This window comes from Tasmannia lanceolata, unplaced genomic scaffold, assembly GCF_043159265.1.
Source record: "Tasmannia lanceolata isolate RefF3 unplaced genomic scaffold, GAP_Taslan_0.1 ptg000023l, whole genome shotgun sequence".
Classification (NCBI taxonomy): domain Eukaryota; kingdom Viridiplantae; phylum Streptophyta; class Magnoliopsida; order Canellales; family Winteraceae; genus Tasmannia; species Tasmannia lanceolata.
In genome coordinates, this window is record NW_027518700.1 from 2,951,031 (window position 1) to 2,969,119 (window position 18,089).

Sequence of the window (18,089 nt, forward strand, 5' to 3'; positions counted from 1 at the left end):
AAACAACTAAAGACGCCCTCTTGGATGAGATTGCAGACGAAATTCCCCTCGAGATCTGAAAAGGTCAAACGAGAGGAAGAGCGTCTAGCATAGCCACTTGAAGAAGAAATCGAAGTTATCGATAGTGGTATCGAAATCCGAAACTCGGGAAAGATGGATTGGCAAAACGTTATCTCCCGAGGAGCGTGAGGAATTGATAAACCTATTTAGAGGGGTTCAAGGAAGTCTTGTTTGATCCTACAAGGATAAACCAGGTGAATGCTCTGGTGTGATCCAAGACAGGGCTCCACCATCTTTAGACATCAAGTTGAAAGTGAAAATTTTAGAAAGTGAAGCGTCAGACATCCTGTGGAGCTGATGAAATATTGAGAGAAGATTTTCAGAGGGAGTGGAGCACAGTGGTTGAAGTTTTGCCAGAAAACCGCCAGACTCCTCGAAAAAAATAAAAAAAATAAAAAAAAAATCAAAGTCTTTGAACCTTAAGCAAAAGAGCTTGTACATCAAATATATCAGGAGGCCATCATTGGACGTTTGAGCCTTAATAGCCAAAATCCTAACGTTTTAAAAGCCTTTTGAGAACCCTTTGGGCCAACAATTTAAAGCCAATACTTCTTTTCAAACACATTATAAACCCGGGGCATTTATGCGCCCGAACTACGTCGGACCTGATCCCCATCTCTTCAGGGGTACGTAGGCAACTTGATTAATTCAGGTTCGGTCAAACCTTGGGATAAAATCCCTTTCAAAATTTTGAAGCTAAATGCTAAACCATTCTTTGAAAAATCCCACAGCGAACTACGCGGATCTGATCCTCCATTTTTGGGGTACGTAGGTAGTCTGGCAAGACCAGATTCGGTCCAAATCGTTTGAACTTTAAATATCCCACCCCTTTTGAACCCAAGCCCACCTAGAAAGTCCTTCTGGTGAAACAAGCAAAGGTTCAAGGCAAATGAAAGCAAAAACAGAAAAAAGAACGAGAGTCTGAAGACCCACTAGGTTGAAAACCCGAAAGGGCGGCCTAAATGAAATCATGTGCTTGCTAAGTCATTAACCAAAGGGATTGGCTTATGCAAAGTAAGGGTAGCGGTCTGCTGGATTGAAATTTTGAAGAGGCAATCTAGTCAGAGGCGAAGAATTCCCATGAAGAGAAAATTGATGAGATACCGAAGGAGTTCTTCAGTTGTGCAGAATTTTCAAAGTTTGAGTAGTGACTTCTTTTGAAGAGAGAAATCAAGGAGACGGAGAAGCATTCTCAAACAAGGCAGGATCCCAGAATCCGAGTAGTGTCGGCAAGACTTGCTTTGATACTTTTCTAAACTAGGGGCATTAAGACTGAGCAATCCGAAGGGGTTAATAACCATGACGAAAATCCCGATGACGGAAGGAAGTGCCTCTTGACATAGTTTTCGAGATTACTGTAGGAGTGGCTAGCCTTACCATAAAAAAATAACATATTTTATCTAAAAGTGAATCAAAATGTAGTCGAGTCCCTTGAATAATCTATACCTTCTTTGATAGAGTCCTTGGGAGTCTATTCCTCATTCATATTTGTTTTCTTTCAAGGTTAAAAAGTTGTATGGCACTGGAAGGAAGGGGTGTATACCTTCCAAAATGAAAGATCCTGGTTTAGGTATCCTACTCTGACAGACTGAATATGTCAAGTTTCATGCAGTTGGTAGGGGAAAGAGCGAACCTCACATAGTGGTCAATGAGAGGAGAAGTCTTTGAGCTTAGCCATTATCCCATCTTTATTCCAAAGAAAGAACCCATGCAAATCCAAAATTTCTTTATCTATCCTTGTTCTACTTTCCTTGAGACTCTTGTCATGGAAGTACAATACACTAGGGGCATCTTTTATGACTTGCGTCATAAAAGATATCAAGCATACAAAGGCAATCAGTGCCAGTGTTTACAACAAGTTGAAGTAAGAGAGATGCGAGCACGTCTTGAGCCAAATCTTTGAACTCTTCAGATGAGCCCTCTTTCTTAAAAGAGTCAAGTTCTAAAGAAAATCAATTTCCCCAGCGGAATCTAGAATTTGCTCCCACAATCGTCAAACCTTAGCAGAATGCTTTTCACTTGTTAAAGAAGGGTAAACACCTGAAAGCCCCGTCAAGTACTTAAGTCCGATCCTCAGCAAGGAACTCGTACTCCCATTTTTCTTAGCAAGAGACGTTTAATCCCAGAAAAATCAATTCTCCAATCAGTAAGTCTTCTGTGTAGGTCTTATGCATTCTTGGCTCTTCGTGGTCTACCATTCAAGTATACCATGGACCCTTGCTTCCCGAGTGGCTCTTCGTGATCTGCCCTTCAAGTTGTATCATGGACCCACTATCCATACTCATTCTATCCATCTCCAGTGCTTGTCATTATCCTTGTTCATTCTTGGCTCTTCATGGTCTACCGGTCAGGTACACCATGGACCCTTGCTCTATGAGTGGCTCTTTGTTATATATCCTTTAAGGTATATCATGGACCCACTATCCATGATCATTCCATTCATTCCCATTGCTTATCTTTGTTCCTATTGGGCTCTTTGTCGCTCATCGCTGCGGACCCCGGGTTTAATGCTTGGCTCTCCACGGTTTATTGTTGGGAACCCCCGATTCCTTTCCAGCTGGGCTCTTTGTGGTTGATTACCATGGACCTCAGATTTATTGCTAGGCTCTTCATGGTTTATTACCGTGGACCCTCGATTTTTGTCATCTTGGCTCTTCGTGGCATAATGCCACGGACTTTTGATATTCCCTGTGCGGCTTTTCATGGTTATTACTCTGGGCCCTCGATTTCCAGTTTCTTTTCAATTATAAAAAAATAAAAAAAATATAAAATCCTCATTGGAATTTGGAATTCAGATTTGCAATTTTCAAAATATAGGCAGAGTTTTTGGTTTACTTGTTTAAAGGGGCCAGTGCCCGCAAGATTTCATCAAATTTCTTTGAGTTGTACTTTGGGTAAAAGTCATGTTTTCCTAATCGCTTCTAGCTATGCTATGTTTTAACTATTTTTCATCCTCTCTGACCTCTAGGAGGTTATGTTAGGAGTGATCTGACCGTCATTTTCAGAATAAAAAAATTCGAGATATCATCACCCCATCCGGTATCGAAAGTTTGAGTCTCCTCAAACATTCTTTACCCGTTTTGTAATCCGGTAAAGAAAGTTTGAGTCTTCTCAAACATTCTTTACCCGTTTTGAAATCCGGTATTGAAAATTTGAGTCTTCTCAAATATTCTCTACCCGTCTTGTATTTCGGTATTGAAGGTTTGAGTCTTCTCAAACATTCTTTACCCGTTTTGAAATCCGGTATTGAAAATTTGAGTCTTCTCAAATATTCTCTACCCGTCTTGTATTTCGGTATTGAAGGTTTGAGTCTTCTCAAACATTCTTTACCCGTTTTGAAATCCGGTATTGAAAATTTGGGTCTTCTCAAATATTCTCTACCCGTCTTGTATTCCGGTATTGAAAGTTTGAGTCTTCTCAAACATTCGTTACCCGTTTTGAAATCCGGTATTGAAAATTTGGGTCTTCTCAAATATTCTCTACCCGTCTTGTATTCCGGTATTGAAAGTTTGAGTCTTCTCAAACATTCGTTACCCGTTTTGAAATCCGGTATTGAAAATTTGGGTCTTCTCAAATATTCTCTACCCGTCTTGTATTCCGGTATTGAAAGTTTGAGTCTTCTCAAACATTCTTTACCCGTTTTGAAATCCGGTATTGAAAATTTGAGTCTTCTCAAATATTCTCTACCCGTCTTGTATTTCGGTATTGAAGGTTTGAGTCTTCTCAAACATTCTTTACCCGTTTTGAAATCCGGTATTGAAAATTTGAGTCTTCTCAAATATTCTCTACCCGTCTTGTATTTCGGTATTGAAGGTTTGAGTCTTCTCAAACATTCTTTACCCGTTTTGAAATCCGGTATTGAAAATTTGGGTCTTCTCAAATATTCTCTACCCGTCTTGTATTCCGGTATTGAAAGTTTGAGTCTTCTCAAACATTCGTTACCCGTTTTGAAATCCGGTATTGAAAATTTGGGTCTTCTCAAATATTCTCTACCCGTCTTGTATTCCGGTATTGAAAGTTTGAGTCTTCTCAAACATTTTTTACCCGTTTTGAAATCCGGTATTGAAAATTTGAGTCTTCTCAAATATTCTTTACCCGTCTTGTATTCCGGTATTGAAAGTTTGAGTCTTCTCAAACATTCTTTACCCGTTTTGAATGATCTGGCTCTCGATTCCAGGATAAAAACTCGATATATCATCATCCTTCCGGTATTGAAAGTTTGAGTCTTCTCAAACGTTCTCTACCCGTTTTGTATTCCGGTATCGAAAGTTTGAATCTTCTCAAATATTTCTTTACCCGTTTTGAATGATCTGGCTCTCGATTCCAGGATAAAAACTCGATGTATCCGGTATTGAAAATGTGAGTCTTCTCAAATATTCTCTACCCGTCTTGTAATCCGGTATTGAAAGTTTGAGTCTTCTCAAACATTCTCTACCCGTCTTGTATTCCGGTATTGATAATTTGAGTCTTCTCAAATATTTTTTACCCGTTTTAGCACCCGATAATTAGCCAAGTGATTCTTGGTTTAAATTGTCAATCAAAATCTTCATTCTTCAATGCAAGCACCGAGTTAAGAGTCAGTGAGAAGTTATCTCCCCTTTGCTTTTAGTCTTTGAGTTTCATAGTGTTACTTTGATATTTTACCTTTGTGAATACCATTTTAGAATCAAAACCCAAAAAAATTATTTTGTTTTGACAATCGGGTCGGCCAAAATGTGTTGTCTTGTCAGCTTTGCCAATCGTGTGACAAGCACACTCTGCCAAAGAGGGGCATCTGTAGACACCCCATTTTGACCGTGCCCTGCACCTCCATGTTTTGTGCTTAACTTTCCCAAATCAGTGCGTTAGGGTCCCAAATTGCACCCTGAGCTAGCTTAGGGTCCCACCAAGGTCCCTGTGAAATTTCGTCAAGATCCGACCACGTTTGCCTAGCGAACGAGCTAAGTGTAGACACCCCATTTTGACAGGACCCTAAACCCGCGTATTCGAATGAAATCCCGAGGTCAGGCGGAAAATGAATGAATGTGGGGCCCGCTGATATGGGACCCGATTGTGTGGGGCCCGCTTGTGTGGAACCCGCTTGTGTGGGGCCCGCTGATGTGGGATCCGCTCGTGTGGGGCCCGCTCGTGTGGGACCCGCTTGTGTGGGGCCCGCTTGCGTGGGGCCCGCTTGTGTGGGGCCCGCTGTTTTGGGACCCGCTTATGTGGTCAAAGAGAGAATAAGGACAGTCATCATTTTCTTGGTTTTAAAAATGGGCGTAATGAGTAATTTTGGTTTTCGTATGGCATCCGATGCCATTTGAAAATTGTTTTTTATTTTTTTATTTATTTTTTTGCAAAATTTAAGGGAATTTGGGGGGGACAAGAGGGGGACAAAAAATTCTCATTTTCTCCCATCATGATGACTCATGATGGGTCTTCTGATCTCTCTCGCGAAGAAAACCAGGGAGAAGAAACCAAAAAAAAGAAAAAGAAAAGAAGGGAGAACGAGAGAGAGGACAGTGAAAAAAACCAGAGAAAGACCAAGGAAAAGAAAAAAAAGAAAAAAAAGAAAGAGGGAGAGAAAGAGAGAATTGCAGAGGGAGAGAGCTCATCATCTCCGGCAAATCCGCCGGAGATCCAACCTTCATCTCCTCTTCCCTCAACGGCCGCCACCACCGCCTTCTCCGGCAACCTCTACACCTCCAATCCTACGGCTTCCATTTTCTCCGGCCGTGTTCTGATCGTCTTCCCCCATTTTCCTCCGGCCTTTTCTGCAAATCTGAGATTCATTTTTTCCGATCTAAGCTCCGATCTGAGATCCTTCTCTGATACTTCTCCGATCCATCTCCGATTCATTTCCGATCCAAACCTTAGCTCCGATCGTCTTCTCCGATCTTTGTAAAAGAAGGTATTTCCCTTCATAATTCTTCTCATTTTATTTTTATATACTTTCAATGCTTATGCTTAGAACTGGAAATTTAAATCATGTTTTCTCTGGATGTTAGCTTTTCCTGTGTGATTTTTTTATTTTTTTATTTTTTTTTATATACAAAGTTTATGTTTCAGTTGATTGTATTTGAGTAGATTTGAATAGGAATCTGCTTTCGTTGTTTTAATGGATGTTCCTAACAATTTGGTTAAAAAAAAAATAATAATAATAATAAGAGAAAAAAACTACTGTGAAAGGAAGTCTTCGCTGGATTTTCTGAGATTTTGATATTTCTAGTTATGAGGGCCCGTTTGTGTGGGACCCGTTTACGCTGATGTGGGACCCGCTGTGTGTGGGACCCGTTTGTGTGGGACCTGTTTATGTAGGGCCCGCTGATGTGGGACCCGCTGTGTGTGGGACCCGTTTATGTGGGACCCGCTTGCGTGGGGCCCGCTGATGTGGGACCCATTTGTGTGGGGTCCGCTGGTGTGGGACCCGCTCGTGTGGGACCCGCTAATGTGGGGCCCGCTTGTATTCAAAGAGATAAAAAGGACATCATCATTTTCTTTAGATTTTTGCATGATTTTTAAGCATTTAAATGATTTTAATTCATTATTAAATGTGTATGCTTAAAATCACGATCTGCATGAGTGTTTCAAAATCCGTTTCGTCCCAAAATTTAATACGATGTTCTACTTGAATAGAGTAAAATAACTGTCAGATCGGATCGGACATTGGATCAAAGGTTTTCAAAAATTTGAGTGAAGAGTGGTATTTTATTTAAAATAAGGGTGAGTCTTAGCCTTGCTTCCCCCTTTGCAAGGGCAATGATAAGGTTACTTGGAGCCCATTTTTGTGTGTGTTTGGGAGACCCGCCCGGTCTCATTCTCTCGTTAGTCCTCTTTGTGTGCCGTTTGGTTTTGGGGAACACCCTACTCGGCTTGGCTTCATACCCCTACCCTTATGGGTATTGGGTTGCACATTTGTTGCACCCTACGGCTAGGTAGCTGTCCGGCCCGGCTGGGTGTTTCACCTTTGCTAAATATGCACAAGGTCTCTTATTCCTTTTAGACCCGCCCGGTCTCATTCTCTTGTTAAACCTCCTCTTTGTGCGCCGTTTGGTTTTGGGAGAACATCCTACTCGGCTTGGCTTCATACCCCTACCCTTATGGGTATTGGGTTGCACATTTGTTGCACCCTAGGGCTAGGTAGCTGTCCGGCCCGGCTGGGTGTTTTACCTTTGCCAAATATGCACAGGGTCTCTTATTCATTTTTACGTCATTTGTGTCTCGGAGACAAGCCTCGTCTCATATAGAGAGTTTCCCCTTTATGAGGCTTACCTAGCCTCATGTTAGAGTGGCCTCTCCTTTTAGAGTTGAGTCTTTAACTCGGTAGTGTTATTAGAGAGTCTCTGACTCATTTGTTCCCCCCCTTTAGTGTTGTTAGTTCGGAGTTTCTCCTTTAGAGTTGTTGATTACTTCGCTCTTATTGGAGACTAACTCAGTCTTATTAGAGCTTTGCTTGCTTGGGATCTTGGATCGTTTTCTCTCTTTTTGGGACACTATCTTTCTTGTTGTGGTTCGTCTCTTTGAGGCGTTAGTTGCTTATTCGGGGTTTCCCCTTTTGGATTTAGGGCTTTGCCCTAGTTTATGGTTGTTCTTGCGTGTTCCCTTTAAGATTGAAAACATTTAAAGATTCTGAGCATTGGAAAAGCTTTAAAATCCAAAAAAACATTTGAAAACTTTAAAAATATCAAAAAAACATTTGAAAATATAAAAAACCTTAAAAAAAATCTAAAGTGTTGAGTGTTTCTTTTAGAAGCGTAGTTTGAGAGTTCGTTTCGAACTACGTTGGCTTGATCCTCTCTCACGAGGCACGTAGTGCAGCTTGGGATCCATATCCCAAGTCCAGCCAAACTTTTTTGTAAATAAATGTTTTAAACCTTCTTCAAAAACCTTTAAAATCTTGTTTTCAAAAGATCTTCCTCTAGAGTTAGGAGTTTCTCCTAGATAGAGAGTTTTAGAGTTAGGATTTTTCTTTTGATAGGTTGTTTGATTGTTTGTTTGTTGTGTGCTTGTTTTAGAGTTAGGGGTTTGTCCTAGAGTTATAGGAGCGCCTCCGTCCGGTCAGTTGGCGATTCACATCGCCGACCGATGACTAGGTCTTGGATACGTTAGCAATCCTATTGTTTTCCTTAGGGCATACAGCCTAGTTACACGTAGGTTGTAGGAACCACCTGTATTAGCCTAGGGCTAATCTGCATTTAGTTAGGGCATATAGGGTGTCCTAAAATTCACAATTCACTGGAATTTAAATAATCGTACAATAAACTTTAATAACTAGTCCGGTCTTTTAGATCGAGTCTAGGATAGAGGTCTAGGTGTCTTAGGCATCCTAGCTTAGAATAGGCGTGAAGAACTACGTTGCCTTGATTCTCGTGGAGGCGGGGATACGTAGGCTTCTTTGGATGAATACCAGACCATCCGAGGACTCGGGCTAATAATTTAGAGTCTTAGGATTTGTTGTATTGTTATTGTGTGTTTTGATGTGTTTTTCTTATTTTCTAGTACTGATCATATACCTTTTAGCTATAGCTTGCATGTGATTGCACATCAGAACTTAGACACCCATTAGGCATGTCACTCATAACCTAGCTATGCTTAGGTGCCACATCTTTCATTTTATTTTATGTGTGCTTATTATTTTATCCTCAGGAAATGCATGCTTAGGTAGACGAATCCTGAGGATTGTTCCCATTTCACATGATTTTTACCCAAACTTCTTTGGAGTTAATAATAAATGGCATAAGAGACCAGGTGCTTGCACTTGGGCGAATTGGGGGCGCCTAACCCCTTCCCCATTCGTCATCAGGCACGGACCTTTTGTATCTCTGGTTATCCATTGCAAACAGAGCATTTGTTTTGGTTCCATGGCATGTCCATGGATGGCGACTCTGAGTTATTTTTAGGTACATCTTGGTCTCGAGCCCTGGCTCCTGATCAGGATGTATCTCATTCGTTTTGTATCGCCACTCATGCTATGCTGTGAGGGTGGCACCGGTTTCGAGAGTTCCTTGGCAGAGCTCTCCTTCACATTGTGGAGATCTTAGAGGATTGCTGTGGGGACCTCGCGTCCCTCGCCGCACTCGTCCTCTCGGATCGGGGTCCACAGGTAGATCAAGCCGTGGAGGTTCTAGTGATGAATCCGATGTGAATCCCTTCGCCAATACTCGTGAAGAGGCTAGGGTGGGAAGGTTCTATCGTGATTTCGGCACCGTCAAAATTGACTTGCCGGAGTTCCATGGTCGTCTACAACCCGAAGAGTTTCTTGAATGGCTTAGTGCCATTGAGAAGTTCTTTGATTACAAGGAGACACCTGAAAGACAACGTGTGAGGCTTGTGGCTACAAGGCTTCGTGGCTACGCTTCAACATGGTAGGATAAGGTTCAAGAGATGAGAATCCACAAAGGAAAGCGTAAGATCTCTTCTTGGGAGAAAATGAAGTCAAGGCTTAAGGAGAAATTTCTTCCGTTGGATTTTTCCCAAATTATCTTTTCTCAATTCAACAACCTACGCCAAGAATCCAAGAGTGTGTTGGACTACACCGAATAATTCTACAAACTCATGGCTCGTAATGATATTCAAGAGGGTGAAGATCAACTTGTGGCAAGGTATGTTGATGGTTTGTAGTTTTCCATTCGTGATGAGGTGGAAATGCACCGATCATTGAGCGTCAATGATGCTTATCAACTAGCCTTAAAGGTGGAGGCTAAGCTTTCTCGTCATGGTGCTAAAAAGTATGTGGATGTTCGTAGTCTCTATCCTTCTTCTAAAGGTGAATCTTCACATGGTGGAGGAACAAAGTCAAGGTCCGAATATTTCAACAAAAATTCTACAAAATCAGCCCCTACACATCAAGTTGGAAATCAGCCCAATCGTCCCAACAATTCAAATGCTTACTTCAAGTGTGGTCAAGTTGGCCATCGTTTCAAAGATTGTCCAAAGCGGCAAGTAGTGGCCTTCAGTGATGAAGAAAATGATGATAATTTTGTTGATGATTCAAATCAGCCAATATATGATGAGGATCTTATTGACTATTCAAATCAACCCATATATGATGAGGAAGATGGCATACAAAATGAAAAAATCGAACCCAAAGAAGGAGAAAGTTTGGTGATCCAAAGAGCACTTGCTACACCAAAGGTTGAATCCGATGATGATTGGCTTCGTTCCGATATTTTCAAGACTCAATGCGAATCTCATAACAAGGTTTGCTCCATTGTGATCGATGGTGGGAGTTGTGAGAACATCGTATCTCATAAGATGGTGAACAAGCACAAGCTCAAAACCGAACAATATCCAAAGCCGTATCGGATTGCATGCTTCAAGAAAGGATATGAGAGTAACTTTTTTATTTCCAAGAACGAATTTGATCAAGAGACCAATGATAATGGTAAATTCAATGCTCTACTTGTTGTTGAAACTAACGAGGAGTACGAGGAACTTCAACGGCAATTCAATGAATTCATCACCAAAGAAATTGGATCCAATTGCATATTAGGTAAACCGATGGATATTGAAGTGATGGGTGAATGAAAAAATATTACATCGATTTTTTCATCCAATTACATCGATTTTTTCATCCAATTACATCGATCCATTTTTATTCGATCCTACATTGAAGCTCACAGTTGATATTTATATATTCAAACATGTTCAAAATCTAGACAAATTATCACTTCTTCATGGAGATTATGAAGCGAAGTTTGATCTTGGGAAGTTTCAATTAATGATCATTCTTCGATACTTCAAGGTTCGAGGGCGAGTTTTCTTGAACCAAAGAAGTTTAGCAAATTTCAAGATCGTGTGGAAGCCCTTTTTCAAGTGCTTAAGAAAATTGGGGATAATGCATTCAAGGTTGAGCTCCCTCCAAATATCAATACTCACTCAACTTCAATGATAAAGACTTGACAACTTATTATCATGGAGAGCTTGATGAGAACTCGTGGGCGAGTTCTTTCTCACCCGAAAATGATGATGCAGTGCCAACATGGCACCCGTGTCATGCCTAGGTGGTTTTGGTGGAGTTCCAAGGTGCAGTCCCTTATTAATGTTGCTGGCCCGTTTTGAACCTGCTTGTTGAGCTTCTAAATGGAATAATTATGGAAAGTGGTAAACTACAAAGTTGTAGGTCTCTTTGAGATCTTTCCAACAAGTATTTGTGCTTGGAAATTGACTAAGAGGGTAGAAAGTTATGACAGTTTTGGTGGACTGTGTCTGTGGGTTCCCAAAACAGTCAAAGTTAGTGAGTTCCAATGCAATTAATGTTATGTTAGTCCCTAAGCTAGCTAGTGGATGATCTTGAACGAATTTTGCTTTGGTTTTCTTTTATTTAAAGAGTTAGAAACCATCTTTAGAGGGGATTTTGGATGTTGATTAACTTATGTAATTGATGGAATATCAATTGGGTTGAGCATTGCTCCCATTTTCTTCTTCTTCTCTTGTTGTGTTCTTGATTTATATTCTTCTTCTTCTTCCCTCTTAAGCACCCGCATTATTTTACCAATATTTGCTTCATTCTTTTGATATGTTGCTTTATTAATATGCTGACTGGCATTTGCATTGTTTAAAACGTTAGTGCATGTCTGCTCCATATTATTGATTATGTTTTTTCCCCAGAAGATAACAATTTATTTATAGCTGTAATTGTGTTACAACAGTCGGGGGACAAGACATCGCACCAGTGCAATACAAATACAGTAAAAAAAAACCTGCAGTCCTCACATCCTCACCAAAAAACTATAGCTTATTAGTCCCATTGATGGTTTGGCCATGTATATAGTTTACCATGATTCCTTCGATTTATGTGGTCAAGGAACAAAAAATCCAGCTCCATAGCATATTAACTAGCATATTTATTGTATTGAATACTAGGGTATTTAAGTATTGTTTGTGACAAGATCATCAATCCAGTTACTTTCTGGGTGGATGCATAGTTCATAGTTGGATCAACAATTGGACCTTGATGAGCTATTCCCGTAAACTCTCAAAAACATTGTTCATATGCTATCACTTTGATGTTGGCTACCCTGTAGTGTTGGTAAGAAAAATAAAGTTTGAAGTTTGAAAGACGCATTCGTACCTACGAATCTGAACTTCAAAATTTAGGAATAGCTATGAATCTTGGTGCCTTACCTATCCATAAGCACAATGATCTGGTCTTTCATACTATTGCAAAATAACCCAATCAGATCCCATACTTGCATTGTAATTATTTGTAGCATTTGTTTGGTGGGATGATTTACATTGTTTTCCATTTGCAAATTTGGTAATAAAGCTTTGTCATGAATCGAAAGGCAAAATTATGGATCATGGTGTTCTAATATTCATCCGATTGTATGCAGGTGAGTGACTGTGTTAGATACAAGGCAGAACATTCGATCGATAGTATGGAGGGAGTCCTTGCACAAAGAAGTAGCAGTTTTCGATTAGCTCTTTCTAACCCAAAATAATGAAGAGGAATCCGAAGCCAGGGATATAGATAGAAGAGAATATGTCATTGTTATGTCCTAAGAGATATACATATTTTTATGTATAATTTTTGTTTCTAGCCTTTTCATTTTATTTTATTTTTAATTACCATTCAATATGGTGTCATCTTGACTTCTGGATGAATACGTATAAAGTAATGTACAATTTATGAATGTATTGTGCCATTATTATGATGAAATCTTGGATTCCTTTCATCTTGTGTTCTCTTTTACATTGTGTTCTAAAGTACTTGAAGACAAAGGGCCCAGTAGGAGTAAGGGCTCCCATTCTTTTTACCAGATAATAATAGAGAGAGGATTCAACTATTTGAGAAATTAGGGTAAAATACCAAGATAAGTTAGAAGTAAAAGATACTCTTCATGTGTGTAACGTGTTCCATAACCATGGTTTTAAATTTTGACCGAAATCCTAATTTCGGTCAAGACCGAAACTGAAATGATCCGAAACCGAAATGACCGAAATGACCGAAATTTACCAAATTTTGGAAATTTTGGTCAAAATTTCGGCCGAAATTTCATTGAAATGCTGTTTTTAAATTTTTTTTTTTACAGGATTTCGGCAGAAATTTAGGTACAAAAAAATGAAATTTAGTTTCTTATTACTGGATTTTGGCCGAAATTGGGACCGAAACCGAAATTTAAATCCATGGCCATAACACAGCTTAAAATCATTTTGTCATGCACTTAAGAACTTTGCTTGATTTGCATTTGATTGGTAAGAGTATTGAAGCCTTTTATCACATGCAGAAGTATTTAAACAGCTAATCAAAGGCTCAAAGGTCTGAATGATAGCAAGCTGATCGACTATGAACAACGCGCTGCTGTCAAAACATCAAAGAGTGTTCATTACTGGTTTTTTCCCTTCTCTAAGGCATTGCTTCTATTATTTGGTTACCTTTTTGCACCTGTATGAGAAATGTGCTTCCCTTCCCTTTATTGGGTTCGTTTAGATTTATATAGAAGTACTGAAACTGCAAAATAAATCTTAAAGATCAGACTCACTGGAGTAGAAATTATATTCATATAAGATAGACTGAAAGTGTACAAAGAGATCAAGCATTCATAATAAGGAAACACCAAATGAGATTAAAAGTAAGACATGATTTTAGAGATGATTAGGTCCATGTAAGTTGCTCAAAATCCATTGTTGGGTTTTGTTACATTGAGATGATAGGAAGACATAGAACTGCTACTCTCACCACCTACATCCATGTCTCTTCCATGCCCATACTCTTCATTTGTATCCTCCTTTGCTTTCTTCCCCATACCCATTAGCTCCAGTGGCCTCTGAGAGGATAGAAACAATGGTGATTCGTAGTAGCCGGATGAGGATGGTGTGGGTCCAACGGAAGGGAGCTTGGAGAGGAGAGCTTCAAGGCTGGTCATTGATGGAGTTATCGCCAATGGTGGGTTCAAGTGATCATGAAATTCTCTGGGAGGTGCAAAGCCGCCATGGAAAGACCAAGTGTCAGGCGGGTTGTAACTATCCATCTTGAATGGGAATGAGGATGACGATGGGTGAGGTAGAAGGACCCCGGGGATGCTTTCTAGATAGCTGAACTCCTTCCGCAGTAGAACGACATAGCTCAGATCTTCCATCACCTTGAATTGAATGATTGGAACAATAATCAGATTATAAAGAATTTGTAACAATGGTTTAAGACAAATATTACCATAGATAGACAAATATAGAGAGGGAATTGGAGGGTTTTTTAGAGAAAGCAATGGCGAAATCATCTACGTCTTCTCTGGGCCGGTTGGAATAATGGATTCTACTGAAGTAGAGGTTTTGGTGCTCTTCACTTTGGCATGAGCTTATTTAGGTCTCAAATGGAGGGCAAGCTGGAGGTAGAAGGGGATTCTTCAAATGTCATTTCTGGCAAGAGCATCGGTCTATCGGGATTAGTTAAGTTTTTGGATGAGATTAGTTCTATGATTAATGGATAATTTCCTCTCTTTTGTTCATATCATCCCTGGAAATGCCAATGATCTAGCGGATCGACCGCTAAATTCGGGGCATTAAGGGGCATGGTCTGTTCCCATTGATGTGAATCTGTTATCACTTTTATGCACTGAATATAGTTATCTTTCTTCAAAAAAATGAGAGAGAGAGAGAGAGAGAGAGAGAGAGAGAGAGAGAGAGAGAGAGAGAGAGAGAGAGAGAGAACCTTGTTCACAGCTCCTAACTGAACAACACCTTCTCTAACCGCAATTAGAGCAATAGTCTGCATGATTTGAGAGAAAAATTAGAGGAGGCTTGACCGCTTGAGACCTTTTAAAGGGAGAGAGACATAAGAGTGATGTTGGTATGGACCTTTATACCAGACTGGAACTGAGCTTCCCATGTCCTTGGATGCTGAAAATACAGTAGGCAGCCAGATTTTTCAGACATAAAGGGAAATAGAAACCATATACTTGTGTGGGTAAAGAGGAAGCTCACTTACTGAATCTGCAGGATTATTCCATGCAGACAAGAAATTTATTTCATGATCTTGGGGTTCCTTGAATACCCATTTATGACTGTGATCTGCTGCTACTTTGCCAACCAAACTGCCCACAAACCACATAAAAGTTGTTGAAAAAAATCAGTTGAAGACCTTGTGAGTTGTATCTACACTCCCTACGATACTAATATTTTTTCATACCCTTCTCCATAGTTGTAAATTTCATGTGACATCTTGAAGAAGAGCTCAGGTTGAAGGCCTTTGAGGTGCTGAAATTCACAATTGGCGTACTTGCTCGAATCGATCTCGCAGTGCTCGGCCGAAGATGCGGCGAAGTTGCAGAACCCATCTTCCCAGACCAATATCCTAGCATATAACCATTAACATACTTCTTCAAAGCAATAGAGTGGGAGAATGATCAAGTTTTTATAGTAAAAGAGAAATTAATCAATACCAGTTCCTTCTGTTTCCCCTTGACCTTTCATAAGATCCTCCTTGGATATCCCATCTGCTAAAAGAAGACAACATGAGATTAAAATAGAAAGAACACAGTCCCATCTACTAAGCAGGGAAATAATTAAACAGTAGGCATGGAATACATGCAAGCATCTATTCATCACTGCATGGGTTTTAAATTTGTGGGTTCCTTCCCTATAGTGTTTACAAAATGCTGTATAAATATTCTACTTTTACTTGTTTTTCCTCACTTGGGTGGTGGGTAGTTTCTTGGCAATATCCTCCAAAAGACAGCATAAACCCACTGTGAGTTTTCATGAATGCACAAGCTCCTCAAGGTGTGTTGAAGGAGATGAGTAACAGCTAATGGGTTGAGGTGTTCTTCCATGAACGTTTCTGATTAAACCACCCTCTCTCTTTATCCCTCTATGAAAAAAAAACCCACCACTATTGTAAGCCCACCCACAATGAAAACCATATTTATACCCATTTGACTCTCTCTCTCTCTCTCTCCCTCTGCACAGTATTTAATCATGATTTAAATTTTACCAATATGATCTCCTGAGCCCCACCTTTCTTCCCAGTTACCAACGGTCTCTTTTTCAATCCCCCCACCATTCAAAACTGTTCAGCATCCTTTTCTCCCCTTATCCCAATTATTAAATATCAGCAAGACCCACGCCTTACAATTCTACATCAAGTGTAGACCTGGCAAAAGCGACCCGTGCCCGCGGGTTGACCCGACCCACCGCAAATTTGCGGGCAAGGGTCTGAGTTTTAGTGACCCGTCAAAACTAACCCGCGGGTGACCCAACCCGCAAAAACACGGGTCGGGTCGGGTCAACCCGTGGGCACCCGCTTTTTTAAGGGTGGTGATTTTGTTATGCTAATCTAGTTAGATGGCTTTTTTTTCTAATGCCAAGGATGGTGATTTTGTCATGCTAATATATTTTTTAAGGGTTTGATGCCTGAATAGGTTATGGCTAGCACCATAGGTTGATCCCAACCCTCCGATTTGAATGTTAGAGGGTTGATCACTTGATCCTAACCCTCTATAGATCGGAGGGTTAGGATCAACCTATTGAAATGATTTTTGGGGCAACACCTATTTAGCCTATGGGCCATCTAATGGACGGTTCGGATCATCCCACGGTGCCGGCCATACCGCCCTCATCAAAATCCTGTGATAACTTTTCCAAAATAAGCAACTCTTTGAATTTGTGGGTGACCCGCGGGTTGACCCGGCCCACCCGCGGGCCACGCGGGTCACCTAAATTCTGACCCGCAAAAATGCGGGTCATTTCCTCACCAGACCCCGTGTGACCCGCACCCGCATCACCCGCGGGTTGACCCGGCCCGACCCACCCGTTTGCCAGGTCTAATCAACTGTACCTCTTATTCCTAGAGATCCATCTCTACAACCCCTATGTCTTATTTCCTTCACTTATTCTAGACAATAAGGTATTTGTACTCATTTCATTTCAAGAAGAAGGAGACCCATTTGATTATAGCTAAAAAGGGAAATTAAGTCCCAGGAAAAAAAAAACTAGGCTACTGATATTTGCACTACCATGTTTTGATATTGACACAAACCTTGTCTTTTCTTTTTTAATCCCGTTGAGAGATTTTTTGTAACTGTAATAGCTTTTGACAGCTGATTAATTGATAAAAGACAGGCTGAGTATGTGTCATTATCAAAACATGATGGTGCAAATATCAGGCACACACATGCATGCAAGCATGTAGTGTCTTTTGAAAAAGAAATGGTATTGTAAAGAAGAAAAACGAAATATCCTTTTGTACTTTTAACTTGTAGCTGATTGGTGAAACAAGGGTAGAGTGGAAGGAAGATACCATTGGGATTCTGGAAAGGGGCAGTGCCCTCTCTCTCTTATACGATTACATGATGACCAAGGGGAGCTTTCATTACTCTCCTGACAACCCAAAAAAATTGCCAGATCATTTAGTCTTTGACCATTCATCAGTAAAAAGAAGGCAAAAGGGTTTGCCTAGTAAATCAGTGAAACCCCCGTGAAGACAAATTACTTCATATTACCCAGGTTATTGCCTTAGTATCTGCTCATATAGTGACAATGACAGACGTAGCTATCTGAAATAACTTTTCTTCTTTACATAGGTCCTTAAACAGATTGAGAAGGAGAGTCTTGGGGTTTCAATACCAATACAAAGTCTATCACTCTCTCACTTGTACACATATAATAATATTGTGTGCATGAATGTATGACCCCTTGGCAGAGAGGAACAGTAGTTCGGGGACAATCTGATGTGATGATGTAAGCATAGAAGGCAGGGTGTTGGGTTGCTTGGGGTTTGGATTTATTGGGGGTTGTGGAATGGAGAAATTATATGGTTTGTTTATATTCATGCTTTATTAAATGTTTGTAATACTTTGTGAAACAATGGGATGAAATGGGGAGGTGGGTATGGGAGCAAATGATGGCAGAAGAGTTGGGTCAAGATCACAGGTGGACTCCCCCATCCTTTTCCCCCCAAAATAAAGTGGAATCTCTGCTCATCCCATCCTTCCCAAAGTCTCATAACATAATATAAAATTCAATTCGGATGATTTAGTAAAGACCAAGCAAAATTTTTAAAAGCAGTACTGTGAAGAGTTTATGAAATATAAATCATCAGACAAGGAAACATA

The 18,089-nt window shown here is 40.3% G+C and overlaps 1 protein-coding gene across 2 annotated transcripts; it reads right to left on the minus strand.

Moving 5' to 3' along the window:
- Positions 1 to 13,528: 13,528 nt before the first annotated feature.
- On the minus strand, positions 13,529 to 15,880 carry LOC143856339 (protein RICE SALT SENSITIVE 3-like). Of its 2 annotated transcripts, none has more exons than XM_077366534.1 (7): positions 15,673 to 15,880; positions 15,420 to 15,473; positions 15,167 to 15,331; positions 14,966 to 15,071; positions 14,836 to 14,877; positions 14,690 to 14,746; positions 13,529 to 14,123 (listed from the first exon to the last, which is right to left on the minus strand). In XM_077366534.1, exons 1-7 carry the CDS (start codon positions 15,807 to 15,809, stop codon positions 13,656 to 13,658), a joined length of 1,029 nt encoding a protein of 342 aa, XP_077222649.1. In that variant the 5' UTR covers positions 15,810 to 15,880; the 3' UTR covers positions 13,529 to 13,655. The 2 variants fall into 2 exon arrangements, with proteins under 2 accessions (XP_077222649.1, XP_077222648.1); XM_077366533.1 differs by having other exon boundaries at positions 15,420 to 15,476.
- Between the last annotated feature and the right edge of the window lie 2,209 nt (positions 15,881 to 18,089).